Genomic DNA, 27243 nt, shown 5'->3' with positions numbered 1-27243 from the left:
CAGTATAGATAAATGAATTACATAATCATCTGATATTTAATTTGATCAAGTGACATCCTAGGAAGGAAGAACTGTTTATTTCTATATATATATATATATGTCGACACATGGAGCCCCGATGAACCCAACACGAGCATCAACCCATGACTCATCGAGAAATTAATTAATAAATAATAAACATATCGTAAAACCCACGTGAAATGAGGTACTCGATCACTCCTCAGGAATGCAATTTCATGGAAAGAACACACAGTTGGGGATTTTGAAATGTATATATAATTATCATTAAGCAACCACAATCCACAAGCCAAAAATCATACAATATCATCAAGCAAATGTGGAGTGAAAATACCTCAGAGGTTGATGATTTGACTCTCTTGGAGTCGATTCAACAGTATCTTCTTGACTATGATAATTTCAAAACCCTAACGAGTATCCCACCACCGGTTAATTTATGGCAAGAATATGGCTTTTCTAGTGATTTCCTCTTCGCTGATACCGGCACTAATTTCACCTTCGAGGTAAACGATTCAACTGACATGAGCATTTTCAGTGCTCTACCCGATCAGGGGAACAATGGATGGAGTACAATAAATCAATTTGATTCAACGGCCATCAATCCGAAGGATCGTGATGCGGACGCTAGTCCAGAGGTTCTGGTCACTAGTCCAAACGTTGTGGTGGCGCGCAAGAATAATGTAACAACTCAAAAAAAAAAAAAAAATATATATATATATATATATATGACTTTTTTCGTGTGGCAGTGGAACTCGTGAAGTAAAATTTTAGAATTTTTAGCACTTGTTTGAGTGGATTTTTATAAAATATTAGTTATAGAGACTAAAATGTAATTTTTCAAGTTTATGACTATTGTCTGATTTGGAGGGCTCAGGAGGAGCCATATAATATTGATGAAATGTGATTGTGGAAATTGAGAATTTAGAAGTGTTATTTAAATCTTTTTGTAGGTTGGGTAGATCCTAAGTATAGGGAAAATTCTGTCGAATTTTCGGCATAAATTAGGATTGCCTCTTTAAATTTATTTTTATCTGAATTGACACTAATAAATTCACAATAAAATTACGTAGATGATCAGGGTCAACCATCTTTCTTTACCCAACCTCTACCGTCGTCTCTGGTATACTGTGAGTAAAATATTAATTTTAATTATAATTTCAATATTAGTATATGTTCAAGCATGCTCATGCATCACTTATAAATATGTATCTATGTAGTTAAACACTAGGTACATTTTATAATGCATTCTTAATTGATGAATTGCCATGGATGTTATTTGTAGTAATTTGGAGCAGTGTGCGTGCGTTGGCGTGCATGTGGTATGGTATTGGATATGGACAGGACGGTTAGACACGGCTTGAGAGACACTCGTTGGGATCAGCTCCCATATATGTACTGTTTGAACAGTGCTGGGTATATAAGTGCTCCAAATTGTCTTTTTGCTGTTATGATGTAATGTGTATGAAAATTTTGATAGTGTTGCATTCGATTACTTAGGTGCATTAGTTTTAGATAACTATAAAAATTGTAGTTAAAATTGGTGTTTTACTCTCTAAGTCGAACGTTCACTGCTGTTCACCATATTTTTCCAGGCTACAGGAGGAGACATTTTTCAGAATAACCTATTCCTTTCCTTACAGGTTATGAAAAAAATTATTTAACTGCATTATTATTATCTAAATTTATAATTTAAAATTCTGCATGTACTAATAGTAGCATTAATCCTGTCAGGAACTGCATGAATTTAAGTTTTTGTATTAACAAATGAAAATTTTTATGAGATTTAAATAGTTTGTAAATAATATATAAGTGTTAAGCTAAACTCTCCTAATTTTAGTTTTTGATAATTATTGGGTTAAGTTAGCCCAAAATAAAATTATAACAGTTTAATTTAAATTAATTTATATGCATATTAGGCCTAAATTATGAGCCTGATCATGGGTTTGAGAACAGTAAGACTTACTATGGGTCTCGGGGGCTTTATGCCAGCCCAGGTCCTATTGCCAGTCTGACCCATAGGTTGAGTCGTGACAAATAACGCTCAGTCCAAAGCATGGCAATATAAGGGTGTGAGGAGAAGGCTGTGGGGGAAGTGTGGGGGAAGTATGCAGCAGAGATAAGAGACCCAAAGAAGAATGGCGCTAGGGTTTGGCTTGGAACTTACGAGACAGCTGAGGATGCGGCTCTAGCTTACGACCAAGCAGCTTTTAAGCTGCGCGGCTCAAAAGCTAAGCTTAATTTCCCTCACCTCATCGGCTCGAGTGATTATCGACCTCCTGTAAGAGTGAGCCCCAAGCGACAGTCACTGGATCCCACCGCAGCGTTACAAAATAAAATGAGCAAGCCGATAGAGTAAGATATAATTGGTTAAGGCAAACGTTGATTAGAGTATGTTAGGCGATTTTATTTGTAATTTGTTGAAACTTACGTAGGATCTTCATTTCTGTTTTGTTATTGCGGAAATAGAATGTTTGACTCTGTATTCGTTCATTTTGAATGGATTCTTAGAGTTGAGCTATAAATTGATGACTCGATCTTTAATTGCATGTAGAAGTTGTAGGACAGCGATTGATAGGTCTAGTTTTGACATATTTATTGTGAGACTAATTCGTGGGTGAATTAATTAAAGAGGTGGTTTTTCAGAGAGTTGCTTCTTATTAAGCTTTATGTTTATTTTATTTCCCTTACATTTTCCCAAAAAAAAAAAATAGCGTTGGAAATAAATCTGATTTCCTCGACCTTATGCAGGGAGGAATATGAAATATGAAATCTGAATTTAATAAAATTTATATTTTATTTAATTAATTAAAATATAAATATATATTACACTTGTAGATATGAAGAGCATCTCAAATGGATTTATAAATATTATTTCAAATTTACTCTGAAAATTCTTTATTTAAAATTTATAATTTATTAATAATTTGCATATCCAAATATAGATTCCCTCACTTGGAATATAGGCCTATTCTGGCTAAAGCATTCAAGGTATTGCCCCATATTCCTAGAGGACAAGCCCAAGCTTGCAACTCAAATTTATGAGTTACAATTTCCAACTCATCACCATTGATTCAAGAACAAAGGAAAAAAACTAATACAAAGTGCATTCTTCATGATGCCATAATTAATGCTGTTAAATAAATATATTACTGAATTTCAGAGATCTGCAGATTTCAGCTAACTGCATTTGAGACAAAAGATACCACTCATCAGATAAAATTCTCAACTACTAAAGCCTGCGGAAGACATTTTCCAGGAAAATATTTTCCTTGTTTCCCATTGTTTGAAGCAGCTATAATACATTATATGCAGCTATTTTTGTGGCCAATTGAAGGGCAAGCATCAAAAAGGATTATAGAAAAACATAAAATTCAGATTCTGACCCGTTAAATTTTCAGCCGCACCACCAAACCTGGTTCCATCCTTTCTAGATCAATATGAATAACAGTAAGTTCAAGAACATGGTAACAGTTTTGAAATATCAATCCAAATTGACAATGAAAACTTCGCTGTCAGAGGAAGTATCATCGTCCCTAAAAGCAGAAATCATCTGTTGCTGGAATGCTATGAATGAAAATCTGGAATGTATCCAATGAGTTTCCTGATCTATCTATACCTTCAAGATATTGGATGCCGCCTCCTGCAAATTTTCCAAAGTCACTACTCACCAGTCAAAAATTATATAAAAAAGAAAAAACTTTTCACCAGTCAAACATTAAAATGATAACAGTGTCAATAATTATCCAGACAAGTAACTACAACACCATAGTCCCTTTGTAGAACATTTACTAACTCTATCTACCAGAAATTCAAACAAATAAAAGTATAGAACAATCTGAGGTCAACAAGTTGACAATGCATTTAACCTTAAGGAGGAAATGAGTTGCATCATAATACCTTTTGGGTCGGCTTCGGTCTTCCTCATAGTCCATCACTCCACCAGGCTCAGAGTAGATCTCCTCGTGCCCTCTGAAGTCAATGTCGGCCTGCTTACAGTGTGTAACTTCTGCCACAACGTAAGTAAGACACATCGACCGACATATCCCAGAAACTGAATATAAAGTCTATTATCTACTAACATTATGGATATCATAAGATCCAAACTGCCCAACTCAAGAATATCATCCATCAAAAGCAAGCAAACCTATATTAGTTCAATGTAGTTTTGCATTGGTCCATTGGCATCTTTTCAAGGAAAATTTTGAAACAAGCAAGCAGTGATAATCTAATAAATCATAAATAAAGACAATTAAAAATGAGATGCCGTTTAATTCTTCCAGCCAAACTTGCCAGCATGCAGATTTACCACATCCCCAAGAAAGAGAGAGAGGGAGAGAGAAAGGGAGAGAAGAGGGGTGGAGGGGTAGGGGGAGGGGTCTCTCTCTCTCTCTGTGCCTGTCACAAGCCCTGCCCCCAACACTCATCTCCCCACACCAAAGAAAAAATATGTGCATGGAATAACCCACTAAATTAATTTGTTGTCAAATAAATTGAACTAGAAATATAAAACTGGAATCAACTGACCTTGAGGGAGAGGGACTTCTTTACATCTTCAACCCTATCTTCCACATCCTTTCGGTGCTTCTTGTCCAATTCACTCATAGTATCAGCCCATTTTATCTTCTCTTGAATCGATACAAGTAGATTCTCCGATGTAGCCAACCTAGACATCCATTGGTATAAAGTTAGAAAGATAATGCTGACACCTAAAGAATTAACAGCAATTCTTCAGTATAATAATAATAATAACAACAACAACAACAACAACAACAACAACGAGAACAAGATAAAACAGCTAGGAGACTAGAAGGCAAGTTTTACTAATAGCACATAAGATCTACAAAACAGAATACTATAAAAATACTAGATCATGAGTAACTACCAATTAACTTGAATCCACCTGCTTGGTTTTATATAAAAATAAATAAAAAATAAAAAAACTAACAATTGCAGAAGAGACAAAATATAGTTAGCCCCAATACTTGAAAATCCAAGAAATTCAACACATAATTATGGCATTGTTTGGCATCATATGAGCATTATGGTTTCTATAGACAGAATTGTGGTTATAGATATAGATAAAACAGGATTTTCCTCTCCTCAATTTATAATAAGCTGTTGTTTGCAACTAGGGATAAAAATACACTAAGGTAAGAAAAAATTATGACAATACCACTTGAAACAGAGATCTTACCAGTTTGATAGTGTTTGTAACATATTCCCAAGTTGTCCAGGTCTCAGATCCCTCCCAGCTGCAAATTGAACCTGTATATTACAAAATACCAGAAATATTTCAATATGCTCAAATAGGAGACAAGGAAGGGCGATGAAACAGAAGCAGCATTGTGATCACAAAATTCCAGACCTCAAAGCACCTTCGTAGCTGATCCAACTTTCCTCTCACTATCCCCTAAAATAACAGGAGTGGGAAAATAAAATGCAACAATCAGTATCTTCTTCAATATTGTTTCTCAATTAACCAGTATAATTAAAGAAATTCTAATCTTAACACCAACCCTTCCCAATGAAAATGATGAAAGCAAGTGAAAATTAAATTCCAAAATAGCTTTCTGGATAAAAAGGTTGCTAATAAATTCAACTTTTATCTACTTCACTTGCACAATTGATAACCTTTTTAGGAAAATAAAAGTAATAATTGAAAAAAGTGTGCTATCATGAAAGGGGCAAGAATGAAATCCAGACGAAAAAAACATACCGCATACATGCACTCATTGATAAGAAAATCCTCAAGTTCACGAACATTTGTGACATCTAGCTCTTGCATTAGTTGATCATAGGGTAGAACCTGGAGAAGTAATAAGATCAGAACAAGCTCAGGGGACAGGTCAATTAAGTTATCATGAATTCATGAATCTAAGTGAAGAATGTCTGAATGTGACAGATAATCATATAATATCCAAAATTCAAATTGGAATGCAGAAATGCACATAATAGCCAAAAATATCAATGTTCATCAAGATACTCCAGTCAAAGAATATAATCCACTGATTAACCATGACATATAGGTGCCACTATTTAATCACATACATGTTCATGATTTGATGTGACAGCCAAGATCATGCTTTGACTCCAAGTATTACCCATTAATTTTCAAAATTGGACCATAATTTGACTAGACTTTCCTTTTCTGCTTTAAATAAATGAGTTTGTCATTAAGTTCTAGGGGACAGGTTCCATGATCATCAGACTGCAGATAAATCAAATACTCAGATATACATAATTATTTGCTAGTAACGTGGAAAGGGCTCAGAATCCATAGAAAGATACCTTGTTTGTTTCAGCAAGTGTAAGCACAGTAAGTTGTTTAAGCTTGAGGACTTGATCAGGAATCAGTTCAGGAAGACAACCAGCATTATCTGTGAAGAGATAGGTTTAGTTTCCCACTTCATTATAATGTATCAAAAGAAAGTAAAACAAGGATCAAGAGTAAGGAATTTATTGTTCAGTAATCCAACTGAATAAACAAATAGTCCCCTAGCAACAAGACAAATTGGGTACCTACATATCAATGCCGCTAACTCTTCACCACATATTTCTTTTATAGATTTCCTTCTTCGGAAGGATATCTCCCGCTTATTTCTTGTTTCATTTTCCTTCCAATAAGCAATCCTCCAACACCCACCCACCCCCTCCTCTTCTTTCTTGTTTCATTTTCCTTCCAATGAAGCAATCCCCACCCTTCTCTTATACTTGCTCCAAATGCCTTTTGACTTAAATTTGGTCCTTTGTAAGCACAAATAAAGAATAGAAACCCCACCCAAATTAAGTTATGACTATCTAAAAATTATGTTCTCTCAAACATACAAACATTCCAACAATAATGATGTGAAGTCTGAAGCATCTCATTCAGAACATAAGATTCAGGCAAGCTACACTGCATACTACACATTTCAGAAACACATTTTCATGCCAATCACCCATTCTTGCACCTAGCATCAGCAGACTTTCCAGATTAATTCAGGATAACAGAAGAGGCAAAGAAGTATGGAGTCGCCTGTGACTGAAAAAGAAAGCCACAAGCCACTGTAGAAGTGACAAATTTACTGCCAATGTGTACCAATCTGAACATCAAGAACATAATCTAAGACATGCCCATGAATCCAGAAGGGTCACTTGTTATGCTCAAAATTCAAAATCCAGCTTCCTATGAAGAAATTGGCTTTTGTCCTACTCATTACTGTCAGCGATAAAAAAATTAAAAAAAAAACCCTAGATTAACTAGGTGCAATCACGAGACCCACTTCCAGCGTAATAATCTTGTAACTGTTTAACAGCTCAACAATATTGTCACATGAACAAAGAAAAAAGCGCATCTAGCATGAGTTTTCTTTGAGAATTAAGGCAAAGCAAAAGCTTTAGATATCAATATCCTATAATCAAGTCCATTCACGGAATGCGAAACTTTTCCCCCGTCAAAAACAACCTAATGCATATCCACAACTATAAAGCAACGTGAAACCCATATAGAAGGAAAAAAATAAAATAAAATAAAACGCCATTGAGAAACAGACGCCTGTAAGCTTACTCTTATAATCAGTCCATGTGCCATGTGCAAACAACCGAAGCACATCAAGGTACCCGGAATTTTCAGTTCCTCCAAGCTGCAAGAATCCATTTGTCAATACCAGGAAAAAAAAATGTCTGAAAATAATTTTTTGTTACATTGAAACTCACAAAACAAATAATTTCTCCCATAATATCGATAGTAAGAAATCAAATGAAATTACAAGATAAGCGGAACTGGCTACGATTCTGACCTCAACGACGCTGGGTACTGCGAGAATCTCAGAGAACGCGAAGAGGGACGGGTGAGAAGTGGCCTCAATAATAACGGGGTCAAGGATCGTGCCTTTAAGAGCCGATGCTTTCTTGACGAAGTGATCGATTAGTTCTGCCTGTTTTTGCTCGATGTCCATCTTCAGAAACACACAAACTGCACAAGCCCTAAACAAATTCAATGGGAATTAAGAACTCAGGACATTGAGACAGACGAAGAGAAAGGGACTTGAAACTTGAAAGTAGTAATTTAGAAAGGGATTGTGCCAATTTTAGAGCGCAAAGGTTTAGGGCTTAGGTATTTCCTGTGAAATTTGTCGCTTTGCAATTTGACGGCAGAAGAAGTAGGAGGTTGCCCGATCAAACGCCTGGTTTACACTTTCTGTAGCCATTTTATGACGTGGATGTGTTATGTATTTTTTTTTTCTTTCAGGTTATATTTCAGAAAAAAAAAAAGAAAATTATTATTGTTATTATTATTATTATTATTATTATTATGCCGAAGTGTTTTTTATTTAATTAATAGAGTAATAGTTGAATGATTATAAAATAAAATTTAGTTTTTTCTATTCTTTTAAATATAAAAGAAGATTTAAATTTGATATTTTTAATTATGTATTTTTTAATATTTATTATTTTTGTAATTATTGATAAAATATAATTTTTTTACATAACATCGATGCCCAGTACATTTGAAAATCAGTACCTAAGTTGCGCAAAATAAAGTCATGAATGAGATTTGATTTAGCAAAAATTATTATTTAATTTTTATATTTTAATAAAATTAATAATTTGATTTATATTTTAAAAATTTATGATCTTATTTTTATATTTTATTTTCATTAAATTTGTTAACTTTTGTTAAATTTTATGTTAGTTAATAATAATAAAATTATTATTTAATTTTTTTATTTTAATAAAATTAATTATTTAGATCTTATATTTTAAATAATACTATTATTTAGTCTTTATATTTTAATAAAATTAATTAATTTGTTAATATATTTTAAAAAATAAATATTACTAGATAAACAATGTAAATTTTAATGTATTGAGATGAAACATGAATATTCATTTTTTTTTATTGTTTAAGTATTTTTTTTCAATTTTATATGCATTATTTTTATATTTTCTCTATTAGAAAACAACTTTTTTGAATTATTTTCTTTATAAATTAGAAATATATGAGAACCGATTAATCTTTTTGTGTAAATAATTTAAATAATTTGTATAGTTTTCTATTGAAAGATGAATAATAGAAATGGGAAAAGAGAAGAAGAGTGTGCATACACAGGGAAAGAATACATAAAAAAAGATAAATAAAAAGTGAGAGGATCATATAGTTTTAATATAAAAAATTTACTAAAATTATTAAATAGTTAGTGGGATTAAATTATAAAGATTAATTAATATGCTTTTTAAAATATAAAAACCAACTAATTAATTACACTAAAATAATAAAGGTTCTAAATGTAACACCCCTATATTTATTAGTTTCGTACATTACACTATTCCGATGATCAGTGTCTGTCCGTACAGTTGGAATGTATAAAAATATATTTAAGTCACCTAGAAAAGCCATGAATGAAAATTAATAACAATTACATAAAGGTAAAATAGAAATTAAGAAAATAAGGCATAATGGGTTAAATAAGCCGATGCCACAGAGATGAGTGATCAAACTGGGAAGTGACTGCGAGTTCAGTCGCTGCACTATTTTCGAGTGAGACCTTATGATACCTCAGGCCTAAGAATTATTGCGAAACTAATGGTATTATGAAAATCACAGAAAAGAATTGAGAACTAACTCAAATAATTGAACTAGAGTTCCTGAAACAATTTAATGCTATTGGAAAAATGGATCAAACCGGTAAGGGGTAATTTGATCAATTCAGGTGACTTTTGGCCTAAATGTTCAATAAAATGTGGGAAATTAAAATTATAAAAAATGGATTAAAAGTGGAGAGCTTAATGTAGGAAAGGAAAAAGAAAAGAATGGGAAAATGTGAATTATGACATCACCATTAGATAAGCATGGTGTAATAAAAATTTATAAATTATATTTTTGAAATTATGGGATAATTACTACATAAAGGGACAAATAAAAAAAAAATTAAAATTTTCATCTTCTTCTTTGGGTTGCCGTCCACTTCTCTCTTACCTCTCTCTCTCTCATATTTCTTCCTCCATTGATAAGGGTTAAAAGCTTGAATTTTCTTAACTCCCTCCCATAATTTCCCTAAATTTTAATACCACAATCCATCCTTAAACCTAGATAAATTATTTGGGAACAAGAAGGAAGATAAAAAATTGAAGAATTTGGAGCTTTGGAAATTCAAGAAAAAGGCAAGTAAATCCAAACTTTCTTTTTGAATAATTGAGTAAATTGAAGTGGAAATGGATGAATTTATATTGAGAAACTTGAAAAAAAAATGCATGATTGGGAGGGGAAGAAATTCCGGCTATCCTTGGATTTGAGGGGAATTGAAGTGTCTCAATCTAATTAGACTTGTATTCATACCTAAAGGACTAAGTGTAGGTAATTAGTATGCTTAAATTGAGTGAATTGTGACAATTAGAAATTAGGGTTCTTGACAATTGGGAAATTAGGAAAAATTTGGAGATTTTAGTGAATTGATGCCCAATTGACATAATTGATGCTTAAATTGGTCAATAGGTGTGTTTAGGAGTGTGATTGAATGCATGGAATGAATTGAAGTGTGAATGTGGTAATGTCTAATTATGAACAGCTTTACCTTAGTCCACTCAAATGGCCATAATTGAAATTTTGTTGCTCCAATTGGTGTGAGGTCAATTGGAGATGAAAATTAAGACTCAAAGCAACAATTTTCATGTATAAACTTTGCCCTAAAACTGACCATATGTTGGTGTAAAATTTGGTTAAATCCAGATTAGGTACCCTGTCACTGGACAAAACTGACAATGTGAATAGTACATGTTCAAATGGTCATAACTTTGTGTAGAAAAGTCTAAATGACCTGATTTTTATACCATTGAAAAGCTTAGATATAGTAAAACAACTTTTATGGAGAATACAAACCCAAATTCTAACTATAACCTAGTTAAATTGCCAGCCAAAATTAGGTCACTAAATATGCCAGACCTAAATTTGCTCAGAATTTCTGGGTTTTGATCAATCCGGCCAACCTTAGTAAAATTGACATAACTTGAGTTACAAAATTCTAAATGGAGTTATTCAAAAAGGGAATTAAAGTTAAGACATTAAGGAACAACTTTGATGAAGAAAATTTAACCAAATTTCTACTGTAGATTGATCCAATAGAATAGTAAACTTAGGAGACAAAATCTGAATTTTTAGAATTTCTTCCAATGAGTTTTGAATTGAGATTAGCAACTAATGCCAACAAATTTATGACCCAAAATATGGTATGTGGGGGTAATTAGAATTAGCATACCTATTAAGTATGAGAAATTCAATATTTTACCTAATTTGTCAAATGAATAGTAATCATAAATATACAAAATATAAAAATTCAACTTAGAGGACTATATAAATAAAGTGAAAATGTAAATTTTAATTGTTGGAATTATTATTAGAAGTGATATTGAATGATTACTGAAACACTTTAAATTGTATTTTTCAGTAAAAAAAGAGACCATAAAGGATAAGGAAAAAGTGAGTCAAGGCAGAGAGACGACTCATTAGAGGTTTGTACGCAACTAATTTTATTTAATTGATTTTAATTTTGTAAATAGTTTTGAATGAATTATAATTATAAATGTTTTGGTTGCAATTATGATTTTCTCCTTGAATTTTATGAATTATGTGTTGTCAACCCTATAAGGGTAAATTTTTTAATGATCTGTGTTATGTGAATTAAAATATAATTATTTGAATGAAAATTTTATGAAGTTGTTTTTAAATCACAGTTAGCATGACAATCCTGTTCGAAACTCCCCAGTAGTAACGGCTATTAGGAGTTTGACAATTAAAATTGCTATGTTTCCCATTAATAATGGTTAGTGGGGTAAGACTATGTGAGTACTCATTAGCTAGCTAGCCGTTCCCTTATTAATAACGGTTAGTGAGGCGATTTGCTTTGTTGTGGTGTACAACAAGGCATTTATCGTGAAATTTTGTCTCATAATCTAGACTCTGTGTTCTTGGCAACACCTTTTTCCTCAAGGTTTGTGAAATATGATTGAAATGATGGTTTTTAGTGATTTGATAATTTGATATGTTTCATTATTATGAAAACTTTGATTTATTATGAATTGATTTATTTTATTTTATAATATTTTGTTTATATTAGTTGTGTACCACTGGGTGAAATTACTTAACGATGGCTTTTCTTACTATCGCAGATAGGGTAAAAGATAAAGCATCAGAGTGAACTGCTTGGAGCTAAGATTAGAGTTTGTTTTAGACTTATTCCGGATATATCAGTTATACCCCTTTGTAATTTTTTTTTAATGTAAATTAAATTGTATGAATCCATATGTGATCATTAAGCAGTTGTATAAAAGATATACTGTCATTTTGATTAATGTAAAATTTTGTAATATAAACTTATTTATTTTTTTTATAAATGCAGTAGTTAAACTTCTTTGAGAATTCTATAAATTGTGGTTTTGCTTGAAATTGTGTTGAATTGAGAATGGATGGTGATGAGTACAAATGGAGTTGTGGGAATTATAAATATTGTAAGTGTTTTTTAACAGGTTTTGAATAACTGTTTTTTCCATTTTTAATCGGTACTTTGCGAAAATTTTTGTAAAATTTTCGAAAAACCTAATTTAATAAAAAATTTAATTAATGACATAAACTTCAATTAATGGTATGAATAAATATTCAATATTACCCACTATTTTAAAAATGAATGAAAATTGTTTTGAAATCCCTTATAGTATATTTAATGAGTTATTAGTAGGCGAATTTCAGTAATTTATTATATATACTACGGGATCATATTATGCCTTACGGAAGGGTAATGTGTAACAGTAAATAATGGTTTAACTAACATTAAAATCTTTTACAAATGAAAAAAAAATAGTGTATAAACTAAATAGTTTAATGAATTAAAAAAAATAAATAATGCATTTTTCAAAATAAAAAAACCAATTAATTTAGTTTTAATAAATACATAAATTAAATAATAATTTATCTATGGTTTAAAAAATTTTAGGTTTTTCACTTATTGCTTTAAAATAATGATTAAATAAAATAAAGTGTTTTGAATATATTAAAAATTATTTTTTAAAATTTTCTCATAAAACAATATATATTTTTTTTGTTATCTATGGATATTTATATTTTTATTATATTTTTTTCCAAGAGTAAATTAAATAAATATTCCTGTCAAGTAGGAGATACTCTCACATTTAAAGTATAAAAAGTGAAAAAATTTTGAATTCAAATTTTCTCATATACTAAAAAAGAAAATAATTATTACTTATGATCATGTTATTTGTTCATTAGACTTCCATTGAAAAAGAAAAAAAATTCATTATTACATTTTATGTTTATATACCATTCAATTATTATTGAATGTCATTATTACATTTAATTTCATTTAAATTTAAAATTAAAATAGAAAAATATTTCGGCTCTAAACTACTATTATGTAGATTATATATAATTATTAAGTGAACTTGATGAGTATTATATCTATTTTAATTTTTATATTTTATTTAATTTTAATTTATATTTTTATCATTTTGAAAATATGTTAATACTGTTGATTAAATATAAAGTAAAAAAATTGAATTCAAATAAAAATATATTTAATCAATTTAATTTAAATTTAAATTATAATTTTCCTATAAATCAATTTGTTTCAGCTTTTAAATTTAAAGAATTAGATTTGTTTGGTTTAGTGTATTTTTAAGAAAAAAATTGGATAGAATGAAATTGAATTGTTTATTTTTAATTAATTATTGTCATATTTTAAATTAAAATTTAAATTAAAAAATTGATATACATAAAATTGAGTTACGAATGCATACCACTTAAACTAGTAAAGTTACTTAAAAAATCGCTATGTGGTACAATTTCTTTATTGTTTTTATTTTTGTATTATTATATAAAAAATTAATTTATTATATTATATATCAATTGTTTTTAATTTTTTTTTAATTTCAACTATCAAAATTTTATATCATACTATCTAATTTTTTTTACAATATCCTTTCAAAATTTTAAACTTTTGAAATTTATAATTTAAAGTGTTAAAAAATTTATTATCACCTGAAATAAAATTATAATAAATTAAAAATTTTACCATTAACATAATTTTATAATATAATTATGAAAATATATATTAATTTATATTATTAAAATAAAATAATAAATAATTCATGTAATAAGTGAATAAAATAATTAGTTATAATTATAATAAGTCTAAAATAAATATTAAAAAAAATTAAAAATAAAGTTTAAAATAACAAATTAAATTGAATAAATAAATTTTGTTTCAATTCAATTTAATATGATTTGAATTTTAATTTATTTATTTTTTAATTTTTTAAATTTAATACTAGCCATAAATTTATAAACTTTTTTTTTCATTTATTTTCATTTCCTTATCCAAATATAAAATCAAAACAGTGAGAATCGTTCTCTTCTTAGGCTATATATTTCTTATAGATAAATTTTAATAATTGTCCTTGAACTTATATAGTTATAATATTACAGTCCTTCAACTTTAAAATGTAACATAAAATTTCATAAACTTTTAAATTTTGTACAGTAAAATCCCTCTGACTTCCAATTATTGATTTTTTAGTTAGAAACTGATGTGAACAGCTCTCACATGCGCGCTTAGTCAATATTTATCTTTCCTTTCTCATGCAATTTATTCTATCTACACAGAGAATAATGATTTAATTTATACATGGCTTGAGAAATAAAAGAAAAATACTGATTAAGCTCTATACTATAACTGTCCAGATAAGCGTCTGACTGAAAAATCGGTAATTGTATATTAGAGAGATTTGACTATGTAAAATTTGAAAGTTGATGAGGTTTTGTATTATATTTTTAAGTTCAGACACTGTAATGTTATAATTAGATAAATTTAAGGACAATTATCAAAATTTATCCTATTTCTCACCTCATTTTGGATTCACTTTTTGGCTTTAGCGCTTAAGAACAGACTCAGAAGTGTTCACGCTACACATCAGACCTAATATCAGAGCTTGTTTAATTTCTTGTAACTAGAATTAGGGGTATTCGGTTTCAGTTCAGTTCAAGATTTATCTAGTAATCAAAATCAAATCGAAATTTTAAAATTTCGGTACGATTTCAATTCAGTTATTCATTATTTTAATTTCAGTTCGATACAGTTTTCGATTCTTTGATTCCGGTCGGTTTGATACTATTCCAGTTCGATTCTTAATTCTTAAAATAATTTTATGTAATTATTTCATTAAAAAGTCATACTTGAATTAGTATTTAAGTTTTAAATTGAGCTATTAATATATAATATATCATATATTGAAAGTATATAATGCATATAAAAAAACTTAGAAAAATATATATGTATAAATTTAGTTCTCAGTTCGATTCCTGTTTGATACAGTTTTAATTCAATTTAGAAATCGATAATTCAATTTCCATACGATTTCTATTCGATTTACAGTGAAGAATCAAAATCAAACAAAAATATCAAAATAAATTCAGTTTAATATGATTCTTATCGATCCCATGCAGTTCTTCATTTTGGTTGGATTCCCTAATTCGGTTTGGTCCCCAACAACCATGAACAGCCCTAGCTAGAACAGTGAACAGAAGAAATTGTCTAGTTAGCTATGTGAACTGAAATCTCCGATCAACTTGCAATTGCATCTTGGAAATCCTCTCTGTATCGGTCCCTTCACATCGTTGAGCATATAAGGTGTGTTTTTGAGGCTCTCCTCTCTCACAAGAGGCAAATTAACGATGGCGAGTCCCGTGGCTGATTCGCACAGCAATAAAGCAGCAGTTCAAGCCGCAAACGACGACGCTTCAGTCAGTAAATTGTGCGTAATGTTTACTTCGAATCTCTTGTTTCACCTCTCATTTTAGTTTCTAGTTTTCTTCGTGCTATTTTTAATTTCCTATTGCATTCTGTTTGTTTGCTGAGAAAATAAAAGAATATGGGAGAAAATTCTGTCCAATTCGTCGTCTCACAGCTTGTGAGGTTTCAAGTTTGAGTAGGTTCCAAATGAACCAATAAAAATTCTGTCCAATCGAAGAGATCATTATTGTTTTTGTTTGAGTATGGGCTTGTGTGCTGAATGATGCTTTATGTAGTTTGATCTTAGAGGTCCTGTGTGAAGAAGGGATACATGAAAGATGACTATATCCATTTATTTGTAAGACGACCTGTGAGGAGATCCCCAACAATCAACCTCGGTATGAATTAGTTATTGAAACTACATCACATTTTTGACGTTATAATCCTTTCTCTATCCATAGTTAGTTTTTCTTAATTTGATGCTTTTTATTTCTTATAATTGAGGCTACTTTGCGCGATGGGCTGCTCTTCGGAAGCTTCTATATCAGTTTCTTGATTGTGAAATGAATGCTGATGAAGAAGGGCACATCAAGAAGCAGATATTGTCAATTGGAGCAGGTTTTGATACAACTTACTTTCAGTTGCAGGTGAATCACTGTATTTCTACCTTGTGATAAAATTGAGCGCGCAAATGAGAGTTGCTTCTGCTTCATTACTTTCCCATAAAATCTATCTTTTTGCTTTTCAACTTTCTGTGTGACCACATTTTTTTCATGGGAGCAATTTGAATTGTCACTGGAAATAAAATAAGAAAAAGAAAAATAAAAAAGGGGAGAGGAAGAACACAAGCAAAGTATAAAATCAATTAGTTGTAATGAAATTTGTGCATGGTACAAAATGAGGTCAAGAACCTAATAATGATTCTTAGGAGCCTGAGATCATAAATACTTGTCAAGAAATGGGGTGTTACAATCATAACTAGGCATTGCTTATATTATAGTTCTGTGCTAAATTATAGATATTGGATGGCTTATCGGAATTGTAACACTTTCTGTTACAGGATGAGGGAAAAGCACCATCTTTATATGTGGAGCTGGATTTCAACGAGGTCTGAGTTTGAAACATGCATTGCTATCCTATGAGTTAATCTAGCAGTGTACTAGCATATTTCTGTGCCATGAGGTTACAACTATATTAACCTATTTATGTTTGCTGGCCCAAGGTTTAGCTGTTTCCTCTCAACTTACGTAAGGGCTTTGTTAGGTAACTAGTAAAAAGGGGGCAATTATTGAATCCTACAGTCATACAAAGTTGGGGCTACAGCATCAATCTCACGAGGTAAATTCATAAATTTCTGTTCTTGGAATCCTGAGGTGTGTGTAGCACTGGCACCTGTTTCATGTTTGTGACGGATGTTACAATCTATGATGTATTGATGACATGATTTGAAATACCTCACTTTTAATTTCTAGTTTGCATTACTGTCTTTTTTTTCTTTACAGAGAAAGGAGAAGTGCTCAGTGATCATTACAAGCTACTACCAGTTGACCTGCGCGATATACAAAAACTAGATGAAATCATAGCACTGGCTAATATGGACCCTAAGTATGTATAGAGAGTTGATTTTCTTTCCCTTTTGTTGATCAAATTTCATTATCTTACTTCTATGGTGTTCTTAGGTAATTTAAAATCCTCATTTCTAAGAAGTGATTGTGATGGTCTTTTGGTCACTATTTGCTCCTTTCCATGCACTCCAACCTGTCAAGAGGAATATGTTTATATGTATAGCTTTTCAGTACCATCTCGTTTTGCTGAAAAGTATCATTGTCTAGGTTTTCCCTTATAATTTTCCCATTATTCATCCTTCTTGCTCTCATTGATATGCAAGAAAGTATGCAAGTTTACTGAATCAAATGGCTTTTTTCTGGATGAAGAATTTCTCCATGTTGAGTTTTCCCTTGTCATTTTCTTTGTGGAGGCTGGTTATATCTTCATGATGAGGGAACAATGATTTGCTTTGCTCTGATACTGTTATCAGCTTGCCAACTTTTATAATTGCAGAATGCGTTCTAATATACTTGGATCCAGATTCAACCTGTGCGATAGTTGGTTGGGCATCAAAGAGATTTTCAACAGCAGTTTTTTTCTTATATGAGCAGGTTATAAGCCTTCTTGGGCCCATTGATGTTATTATTTGTGAACACATTAATTACCATTTTTTCATATATTTTTTGACTTCATTGGTTTGTAATCTTCACATGGTTCTTTTACACAAAAAGACGATCATTTACATTTCACAATGATGGTTGCAGATCCTCCCTGATGATGCTTTTGGACAGCAAATGATAAAAAATTTGGAGGTTTGGATTTTTCTTCCTTTAATTTACACTTCTATGAATTCGGCTAATTCTTTTTAGTAATTTGGATTTATTTATGTGTCTCAACTATTAAAGGGTACAGTTCTGCGTTACTGCTTACTTGCTGTCTCTTTTTATTATTTATTTTAATATGTTACTGCATTCAATTAATTTCTGGTGTTTATCTTCTTCTTGTTTTGGTCCCTAGAGTCATGGCTGTGCACTATTGGGGATTTATGCTACACCAACTTTGCATGCAAAGGAAAAAGTTTTTCTTGATCAAAGATGGCAGGTATACATGAAGGAAATTTTCCTGGGAATGAAACTAAATTCCTTCTTGTTTTCTTCATAGGAAATCAAGACACGAAATTGTTCATGCATATAGTGGGTTTCAGTACATAGATTATCAGAGTTTACACAACTTTCTTCTTGTTCCAGGTGCTTAATGTGGGGATTACAAATGTCTTGTTATAAAAATAGTTTTGATCAGCAATTGTAATATATATATATATATATATATACACACACACATACATATCAAACTATAATTTTAAACAAAGAGATTCTAATCAATTAATTTTGGGCACAGAATTTCTTCCCTCTAAAGGATTGCTTGAATGGTGGACTCAATATTATTTTTGCTACTTGCAGCTGGAGTTGAAACATTCAAACATGTTTTATTTGTTAAAATAGAAGTCTTATTGTTGAGATTAGAGAGAATTGAAGAATTTCTTGATGTATTGCACAGTGTTACATTGATTCAAATTTATACACAAAGGCTATAGCCTTAATAGGAAAGAAAATCAAAGCTAATAAATACAAATATCCCTAATATCACTAATTTACATTCTAATTTACAGCTAATACACTAATTAAGGGATTTTAACACATTCTAATTTACAGCTAATGCACTAATTAAGGGATTCCAACACTCTCCCTCAAGTTGGTTCATGTATGTTGCACATGCCTAACTTGCAAATTAGGGTATAAAACACCTTACAACTTAACCCTTTAGTGAACACATCAGCTAACTGATCTTTCGAACCTACGTAAGAGACACTTAAGGAACCATCTGCAATTTTTTCTTTTATGAAGTGTCTATCAATCTCTATATGTTTGGTTTGATCATGCTGAACTGGATTATGAACTATACTGATTGCAGCTTTGTTAACACAAAACAAAAACAAACCATTAGTTTCAAACAATTTTAATTCTTCCATCAACTTCTGTAACCACAATAACTCACAGATACTTTGAGTCATTGCCTTGAATTCGGCTTCTGCATTGGATCTAGCTGTCACATTTTGCTTCTTACTTCTCCAGGTGACTAGATTACCACCAACAAAGGTACAGTATCCTGATATTGATCTCCTATCATCAAGAGACCCAGCCCAATCTGCATTTGGCTTTAATCTGAAGGTGACTATGCTTTGAGAAAAGAAGTCATTTCCTAGGTGTAGATTTTAGGTATCGCAAGATGCGGAAAATAACCTCCGAATGAGATTCACGAGGATCATGCATATACTGGCTCACTCGACCAACTGCATATGCTATGTCCGATCTAGTGTGCGAAAGATAAATTAGTTTGCGAACCAATCTCTGATATCTCCCTAAATCCACTGATTTCCCAACTCCAGCTTGCAATTTATGATTGGTCTCAATAGGAGACTCTGACGGTTTATAGCCCAGCATTCATGTTTCTTCTGACAGATCCAAGATATACTTTCTTTGAGAAATAAAGATTCCCTTATCTGATATGGCAACCTCTACTCTAAAAAAGTACTTGAGCCTTCCCAAATCTTTGATTTCAAACTCCTGTGCTAGGCGCTCCTTTAAAAGAGCCATTGCTTCCTTACCGTCACCAGTTACTACAATATTATTCACATAGACAATAAGTAGTGTGATTTTGCCTCTACGATACCTCATAAATAAGGTATGATCAGCATTGCTTTGGTAGTATCCAAAGGAGATCTTCGCTTTATTGAACCTATCAAACCATGCTCTAGGTGACTGTTTTAGACCATACAAAGCCTTTTTCAATCTGCAAGCTTTCCCTCTGGTCTTCTCACCCTCAAACCCTGGAGGAATTTCCATATACACTTCTTCTAAGTCACCATGTAAAAAGGCATTTTTAACATCAAACTACTGCAAGTCCCATTTAAGATTCGCTGCACATGACAACAGAATTCTGGTGGTATTAATTTTGGTAATAGGAGCAAAGGTCTCTTGGTGATCTACTCCGTATGTCTATGTGAAGTCTTTTGCTATCAGTCTGGCCTTATACCTCTCAATTGAACCATCTGCTCTATGCTTCACAGTGAACACCCACTTGCATCCAACTGGCTTCTTTTCCAGTGGGAGAGTAACCACTTCCCATGTGTTATTTTTTGCCAAAGCTTTCATCTCCTCCACCATAGTTGCCCTCCATTTTGGATTGAGGCAAGCTTTCTTCCAATCTTGTGGGATAGAGATAGAGGAAACGAATAGTAGAAAGGCTCTGTAGGATGAAGACAGAGAATTATAGGAGATGAAATTAGAAATGGGATGTTTAGTACAGGTCCTAACACCTTTCCGGAGAGCAATAGAAATATTAAGATCATTATCAGAAGAAAGAAGAACAGACTGAGAATCAAAATTAGACTCATCAGGAGTCAAAGGAGTCTCATCACATACCTGAAGATGTCCAAGAATTGAATCTGGGGATTCCGGTTGATCAGCAGTCTCCTGCTCGATGGCTATATCTGTCTTTTTTTGTCGAGTATATGTTTTTAAATCTGGCCTTTTCAGTCTTTCTTGAGATTTAGGTGACTCTCCCTGAGTTTCATTGTTAGATATAGGCTCTAAACCCAGATTCTCCCCCTGAAATTGAAGGTTGGGAGAGGATGAGGATGAAGGAAAATACACCTCTTCCTTCCTATGCTCCCCCTGAAGAGGTGGATGGAAATAAGATTCGGATGATAACACCTATATCCCTTCTGAGTGCTAGAATAACCAACAAAAATACATTTCAGGGCTCAGGGTTCTAATTTCCCACTATTAAGCTTATGAACAAAGCAAACACAACCAAATACCTTTGGAGGAACGGTATATGAATTTTTACCCTGCAAAATCTCTAAAGGACTCTTAAACTCCAATGTCCGAAGAGGCATCCTGTTAATAAGATATGCAGCAGAAAGAATAGCATCCCCCCAGTAAGGTTTAAGAACATTCATGGTAAATATAAGAGACTTAGCAATCTCAAGTAAGTGTCTATTTTTTCTCTCAGATACCCCATTTTGTGAACTAGTATTAACACAACAAGTCTGATATAAAATTTCATGTGCCTTCAAATACTCTTGTAAGACTCTATTTATATATATTGTACCATTATCAGTTCTCAATATTTTAACATGAGCATCAAACTGTGTACTAATCATTTTATGGAACTGTTGGAAACAAGAGAAAACTTCATTTTTCCCTTTCATCAAATATACCCAAGTTAACCTACTGCAACAATCAATAAAGGTCACAAACCATCTGTAACCCAATAAAGTCACAGTTTGAATAGGCCTCCATACATTAGAATGGATAGTCATAAAAGGAATTAAAGCCTTATTATTTATTGCAGGATAAGATTGTCTAGTATGTTTAGCAAACTCATAAGCATCACATACTAACAATTCAGTTTTGTATTGTTTAAACAGAAAAGGATAAAGTTTTTCTAACACAGTAAATGAAGGATGTCCTAGTCTCCTATGCCACATGATAATTTGTTCCTTAGCACCCATAGATTGCCTCAACATGGCCTGGCTAACATAATTATTCAAGAGATATAGCCTATCTTGCAGTCTACCACTGCCAATCGTTCTCCCTGTCGTCAATTCCTGAAATACACAGTGAGTTGGGAAAATTCAATTTTGCAGTTTAGAACTTTTGTGATTGAACTGACAGACAAGAGGTTAATAGGAAAGCTAGGCACATGTAAAACAGAACTAAGACTTATATTAGGGGTACATTTAACAGAACCTGTTCCAGAAATACTACATAAGGATCCATCCGCAATGTGAACTTTTTCTTTTCCTAAACATGGAGAATAGAATATGAATTTATTTGAAGAGCCTGTCATATGCTTGTTTGTTCGAGAATCTATAACCCCAAAAGAATTATTAAGACTGGCAAGAAAAGCATTACCTGAGTTGACGAAGTTAGAAGAGGCAACTGTGGTGGATTGCGATTCAAGTTGTGATAGCAAACGCCTTAGAGTCTGTACTTCTTCATTGGAAAACATCTCAGTGGTGGTAGTATCTTCAGATAGATTCACAGCCTCAGATACATTAGCTTGTGGTCTAGTAAGGCCCATCCTTTTTCCTTCACGCCTTTTAGTAGGGCGTCTATGCAATTTCCAATAGTGTTCCTTAGTATGCCGGTTTTTTCCATAATAGTCACAATGTAGTTGATCCTTATCTGATGAACCATGTGACTGTTCACGTGAGGAATTAGCAACTAACCTTGTCTTATCAACAGACATAGAATGAATCATGGCACTCCTCTTGCTTTCTTCCTGCTGAACATAAGAGTATGTTTGTCTTAAGTTAGGTAAAGGATCATTCCCAAGCACTTGGACCCTAATTTGATCATATTCCATATTCAACCCAGTAAGAAAATCATAGATCCGCTCTTTCTCAACCAGCTTCTGAAATTTAACAGCATCTTTAGGACATGAGGCCTGAAAGTCCTGGTAAAAGTCCAGTTTTTGTCATAGACCACTCAATTCTGCATAATATTGAGCAATAGTTAGATCACCCTGTTTCATATCATAAACCTTGTTTTGAAGCTCATACACTTGCACATCGTTCCCAACTTGAGAATAGGTCTAAGAAATTGCACTCCAAATGGCAGCTGCACTATTCAATAGTAAATACCCATGAGCTATATGTGGTTGCATGGAATTGATAAACCATGACATGATAAGAGAATTTTCTGACTCCCATTGACTATAGGTAGAAGCAGACTTTTCTGGTTTTTGCTTATCTCCAGTAAGATAACCCTGCAACCCTCTAGCTTGAATAAAAAGGAGACACGATCTAGACTATGTAAGGTAATTTGTCCCATCAAGCTTTACGGGGCTAATAATTAATGAGGGATTTTCAGTTGTAGTAGTTATTTTCCCTTCAACTACTAAATTTTTTGCATCAGACGTGATTCAGAGAACTGATTAAAAGAAACAGTAGGCAAAAGATAAATACCCAAAAATAAAATTGCAAACCAAGAGATAGGAATGGGTTGGGCAGAGGCACGGTACACTAGGAATGTCATCGAAAAAAAGAAGTACAGCCGGAAAAACTGACCAGGAACAGGCTCACTACCTGGCATGTGTACAAGAGCCGGAAACCTTCTGTCGACGCGTGGGATCATGTATCTCACTAGATGGCAGCGAGAATCCAGGCGAGGACCAGCGATGAGGTTTTCTTCCTTCCTAAAGGGGCGGTGACAACTACCTCCCTCAACAAACCCGCTTTCAAGGCTTACCCACACAAACCCTAACTATTTCTCACTGTAAAAAAAAAATTGCCAGATAAAATGGCTTAGGCTCTGATACCATGTTGAGATTAGAGAGAATTGAAGAATTTCTTGATGTATTTCACAGTGTTACAATGATTCAAATTTATACACAAAGACTATAGCCTTAATAGGAAAGAAAATAAAAACTAATAAATACAAATATTCTTAATATCACTAATTTACAGCTAATGCACTAATTAAGAGATTTTAACACATTCTAATTTACAGCTAATGTACTAATTAAGGGATTCCAACACTTATTCTTAAGGTTTTTAACCAAAACTGTTTTTTCCTTTTCTTTATTTAATTCACTGATATTTTTCTAAAAATTTAAATGCTTTTTTTCTTGCACATTATGTGAGGTGTCAAAGGGCTATTGCCTGGGACATGCTGAGAGTTTATAGTGATTTTATTGAAGCTCAGGAAAGGCACAGGTATATATTGAACAGTCAACAATAGTTCATAATTTCATATAGACCTAATGATTAAAAAATTCAAACCTTTTAATGAAATTGCAATTTAATCCAATAATTTCAGTTTTGGCAATTTAGGCCAATTTTAGCATACTTGTTGCAATTTCATCCAATTTAGCAAAATTAGGCTTCAAATTTTGAAATAAAATTATAGTAAAGGGAGAGGTTGATAATTGTAAGCCGAATTTTGGTTAACTAGATAAAATTGGAGGCCAGTTTCTGTCAATTTGATAAAATTGCAACAAATATGCTAAAATTGGCCTAAATTGCCAAAATTGAAATGATTGGATTAAATTGCAATTTTGCAAAAAGGTCTGTATTTTTTTTTTTTGATCTGGCCTTCCATATATTATTTTTTTTTCCTTTTTATTTTCTTTATGTTGTTAATTTGATTCTAGAGGTGAACAATGACTATTATTTTATGTACTAGATGGGCATTGGGCATTATTTACTACTTCAGTTTTTCCTAACTTCATAATTTATCTGTCATCAAGTAATGTCAGCATTGTATCAGAATGCCATGACCCAATCCTTGCAATATCTGTTATTTTTCCACTTTGACTATAACGCACTCACACACATACTCTGTAGATGATCTAGTGAAAACCAGCTTGCCAGTTATGCCTTTTCAGTTCTCATGGTCTTGGAAGCAAGACTTCTCATTGTATTATTTCTATAGATGCAATTATACATGCTTAAGGGTGCATTTGCAGTAATCATTTGAATGGCAAGCAAACTGAATCTAGCAGCATTGGCTAGTTGCACATGCATTTTTAGCAATCTGAACCCAAGTTGTAATTGTATTATAACTACATTGAGCATGTTTATGCCTAGGTGGAAAAGATGCCATTGCTGACTGCCTGAGAGTGTTCCTGAAATTAGAAACTTTAAGAAGATCATATATTAGTCCAAAGAAATATGATGAGACTGGATAGATTTCACTGCTTAGTTACGTGACTGCCTTTTGAGGTTCTGCCCTTTTGAAAGGAGGAATCCTTATTGTCTGTCTTTTTAAGATTCTGACACGCTGATTGTAGAATGATATAAAAGGAAATTCTTTTTCCTGTTTGGCTGTTCACCCTTTTTCTTTCTCTCACTATTTTTCTTTAATAAATATTTTTATGATCTGTTTTCTGCTGTTTAGTTTTTCCTTTCTTCTCTCTTTGCCCTTTTCTTTAGCCCTGAAATACATTATGGGATGTTTCTCATCTGTTGTACAATGTTCCTTAGGATTGAATGGCTGGAATTATTTGATGAGTTTGAAGAGTGGCACATGATGCAGGCAAGCTAATTCCTCATTTGTATTGCAAAAAGAAGTGTCAAGTGCATCGTTATTTTTGCTGATGTTGTTAGTTCTCATTTTTGTCCTTAACTGCTATTTTTCAGGAGCACTACTGTGTGACTTGCGCGATAAATGATGCCATGGTATGTACACATGTTAGCCCAATTCCATTTTGGAATTCTCTCATCCTTAGCCATGTTATTTTCCATCATAGCAATGTGAAATTACATTGTAGTAAATTTCACAATTCATTTGCATTTCCTCATGTTGGTAGATGTTGGTTAATTCCTCTTATCGAGTGATAGTGTAAGACCTGTCCATATTTTCATCTTTTTTTTTTTTTTTTTTTTTTGTCAGAGGTGGGAATACAAGTACAGATCTTAATCATATTAATTACTACTGAAATTAGTGAAAGTGCATTTGTAAATGCAAAGTAAACAGTAAAATACAGCAACCCAAACCAGCAATGGTGGAAGCTGAACTTAGGATCTCTTAAGTCTCAAGGTCTCATGGGCCATGTTCAGTTTTTTCATTATAAGTTTTGTGTTTATTGGCTGAATTGTGTCAAACAAGCAATAAGTAGCGAATGGTGTCCCCATTCTTTCTCTTTCTCTTTCTCTTTTTCTTTTTCTTAGAGATGGTATGATGAGATTTACAAAACCACTTTATTTTGCCAGAGATGCTTAAGCTATTGTTTGATATCCCCAACGATATCAGCGTCACGGTTTACTTTTCCATGACACAGGGGCTCTTTAGGAATTTCGGTTTTCCTACCCACCAGCAGCACGTGGTCAATTCCCCCTCAACATCTCCATGAAAGCCAAGGCGAGACCGGACCAGACGTGGCTGCTGTTGCCGAGTTTGGTTAAACAAACAGTTGCAGAGCAGCCTTTGTGACTGGCTCGTGCCACTTAACCAGGTTAAGAGATTGTCAAGTAAAGCGGCCTCTCAAGCTAGTAGTCAGTCTTTAAGTAAATTCTCCATAAGGATTGATGACTTGTGTGGATGAATCCCCCTGTGCGCAGTTTGTCTGACTCTAGAAGACGGATTTTTTTTTTTTTTGCTAGCTGTTTGGCAAAAGAAATCGTGGTGGGACCCTACAGAACTGGACTCTGTCATACAATGCCTTTGGGGTCCATGTCATGTGGAAATACACGGGCATCGTTGGTGCTTTTAAATGTATTCACTCTATAATTTATTTTCCTTTGCTCCCGTTTTTTCTTTGCATGCCCTTTTTTTTGGGCTTTCCCTAGATGACCAAAGTGCCAGTGTAGCTAAATGTTGCAAAAATCAATGTGAATATGTGACCATCGATTTGCCATCCTAAGAACAGAGACCTGACTCGTTAGGCAGTTTGCTCGGGGTGTGAGGTTAGTGCCTGCGTTCAAAAAAAGAAATTGATGGATTTTCACATTAGGACTAGATAGTTTGAGCTAGGAGAAAAAGAGAAATTTAGCACTTTTTTTTTTGTGTGTTAATAATCCCATTTCTGAAGATCTCGTTTATCCCAATCCATCTTACGTGTATGTTCGATGTCCAAATAATAAATTAGACATTAAAAGAAATGATTAGGGCCCACAAACGAAAACACTAATGTTTTATGATGAATATATAGGCTGGATGTGTATGGTCCACTTTGGTTGGCTTTATGAAAGCGAACAGTTCCATCATTTTCTTTGGATTGCCGCCTACCACGTACTCTGTTTGTTTCCTGCTACTTTATGTAGTCCGCTTGGATATTTGTAACACCTAAATTCAGTGAAATTTTAGGGTTGCAGCTTTTGAGTGACCTTCTT

General features: G+C 32.6%; 1 protein-coding gene and 2 pseudogenes across 5 annotated transcripts; 2 read left to right on the top strand and 1 right to left on the bottom strand.

Moving 5' to 3' along the window:
* The first annotated feature begins 200 nt into the window (after positions 1–200).
* Positions 201–2401, top strand: LOC110650956 (ethylene-responsive transcription factor 13-like; annotated as a pseudogene).
* Positions 2402–3218: 817 nt separating this feature from the next.
* On the bottom strand, positions 3219–8184 carry LOC110650955 (COP9 signalosome complex subunit 7). 5 transcript variants are annotated; one of them, XM_021806122.2, is made up of 9 exons: positions 7797–8184; positions 7565–7640; positions 6307–6395; positions 5735–5824; positions 5384–5428; positions 5213–5283; positions 4543–4681; positions 3916–4004; positions 3219–3658 (listed from the first exon to the last, which is right to left on the bottom strand). In XM_021806122.2, exons 1-9 carry the CDS (start codon positions 7953–7955, stop codon positions 3637–3639), a joined length of 780 nt encoding a protein of 259 aa, XP_021661814.1. In that variant the 5' UTR covers positions 7956–8184; the 3' UTR covers positions 3219–3636. The 5 variants fall into 5 exon arrangements, with proteins under 5 accessions (XP_021661814.1, XP_058008264.1, XP_021661813.1 ...); XM_058152281.1 differs by having other exon boundaries at positions 3916–4069; positions 4539–4681; positions 7797–8176; XM_021806121.2 differs by having other exon boundaries at positions 3916–4069; positions 7797–8176.
* Positions 8185–15485: 7301 nt separating this feature from the next.
* Positions 15486–26659, top strand: LOC110650954 (leucine carboxyl methyltransferase 1 homolog; annotated as a pseudogene).
* Positions 26660–27243: the final 584 nt, after the last annotated feature.

This window comes from Hevea brasiliensis, chromosome 9 (genome assembly GCF_030052815.1).
Source record: "Hevea brasiliensis isolate MT/VB/25A 57/8 chromosome 9, ASM3005281v1, whole genome shotgun sequence".
Taxonomy (NCBI): Eukaryota; Viridiplantae; Streptophyta; class Magnoliopsida; order Malpighiales; family Euphorbiaceae; genus Hevea; species Hevea brasiliensis.
The sequence above is the reverse complement of the archived record's forward strand: the minus strand, read 5'-3'. Positions and strand labels throughout refer to the sequence as shown.

Excerpts from the sequence above, each read along its gene's own strand:
- LOC110650955 (XM_058152281.1), bottom strand. The coding sequence starts at position 7,955 with ATGGACATCGAGCAAAAACAGGCAGAACTAATCGATCACTTCGTCAAG. Across the intron at positions 6,396-7,564 it reads CACATGGACTGATTATAAGA|ATAATGCTGGTTGTCTTCCT; the intron begins GTAAGCTTACAG and ends ATCTCTTCACAG. Across the intron at positions 4,682-5,212 it reads TTACAAACACTATCAAACTG|GTTGGCTACATCGGAGAATC; the intron begins GTAAGATCTCTG and ends ATGGATGTCTAG.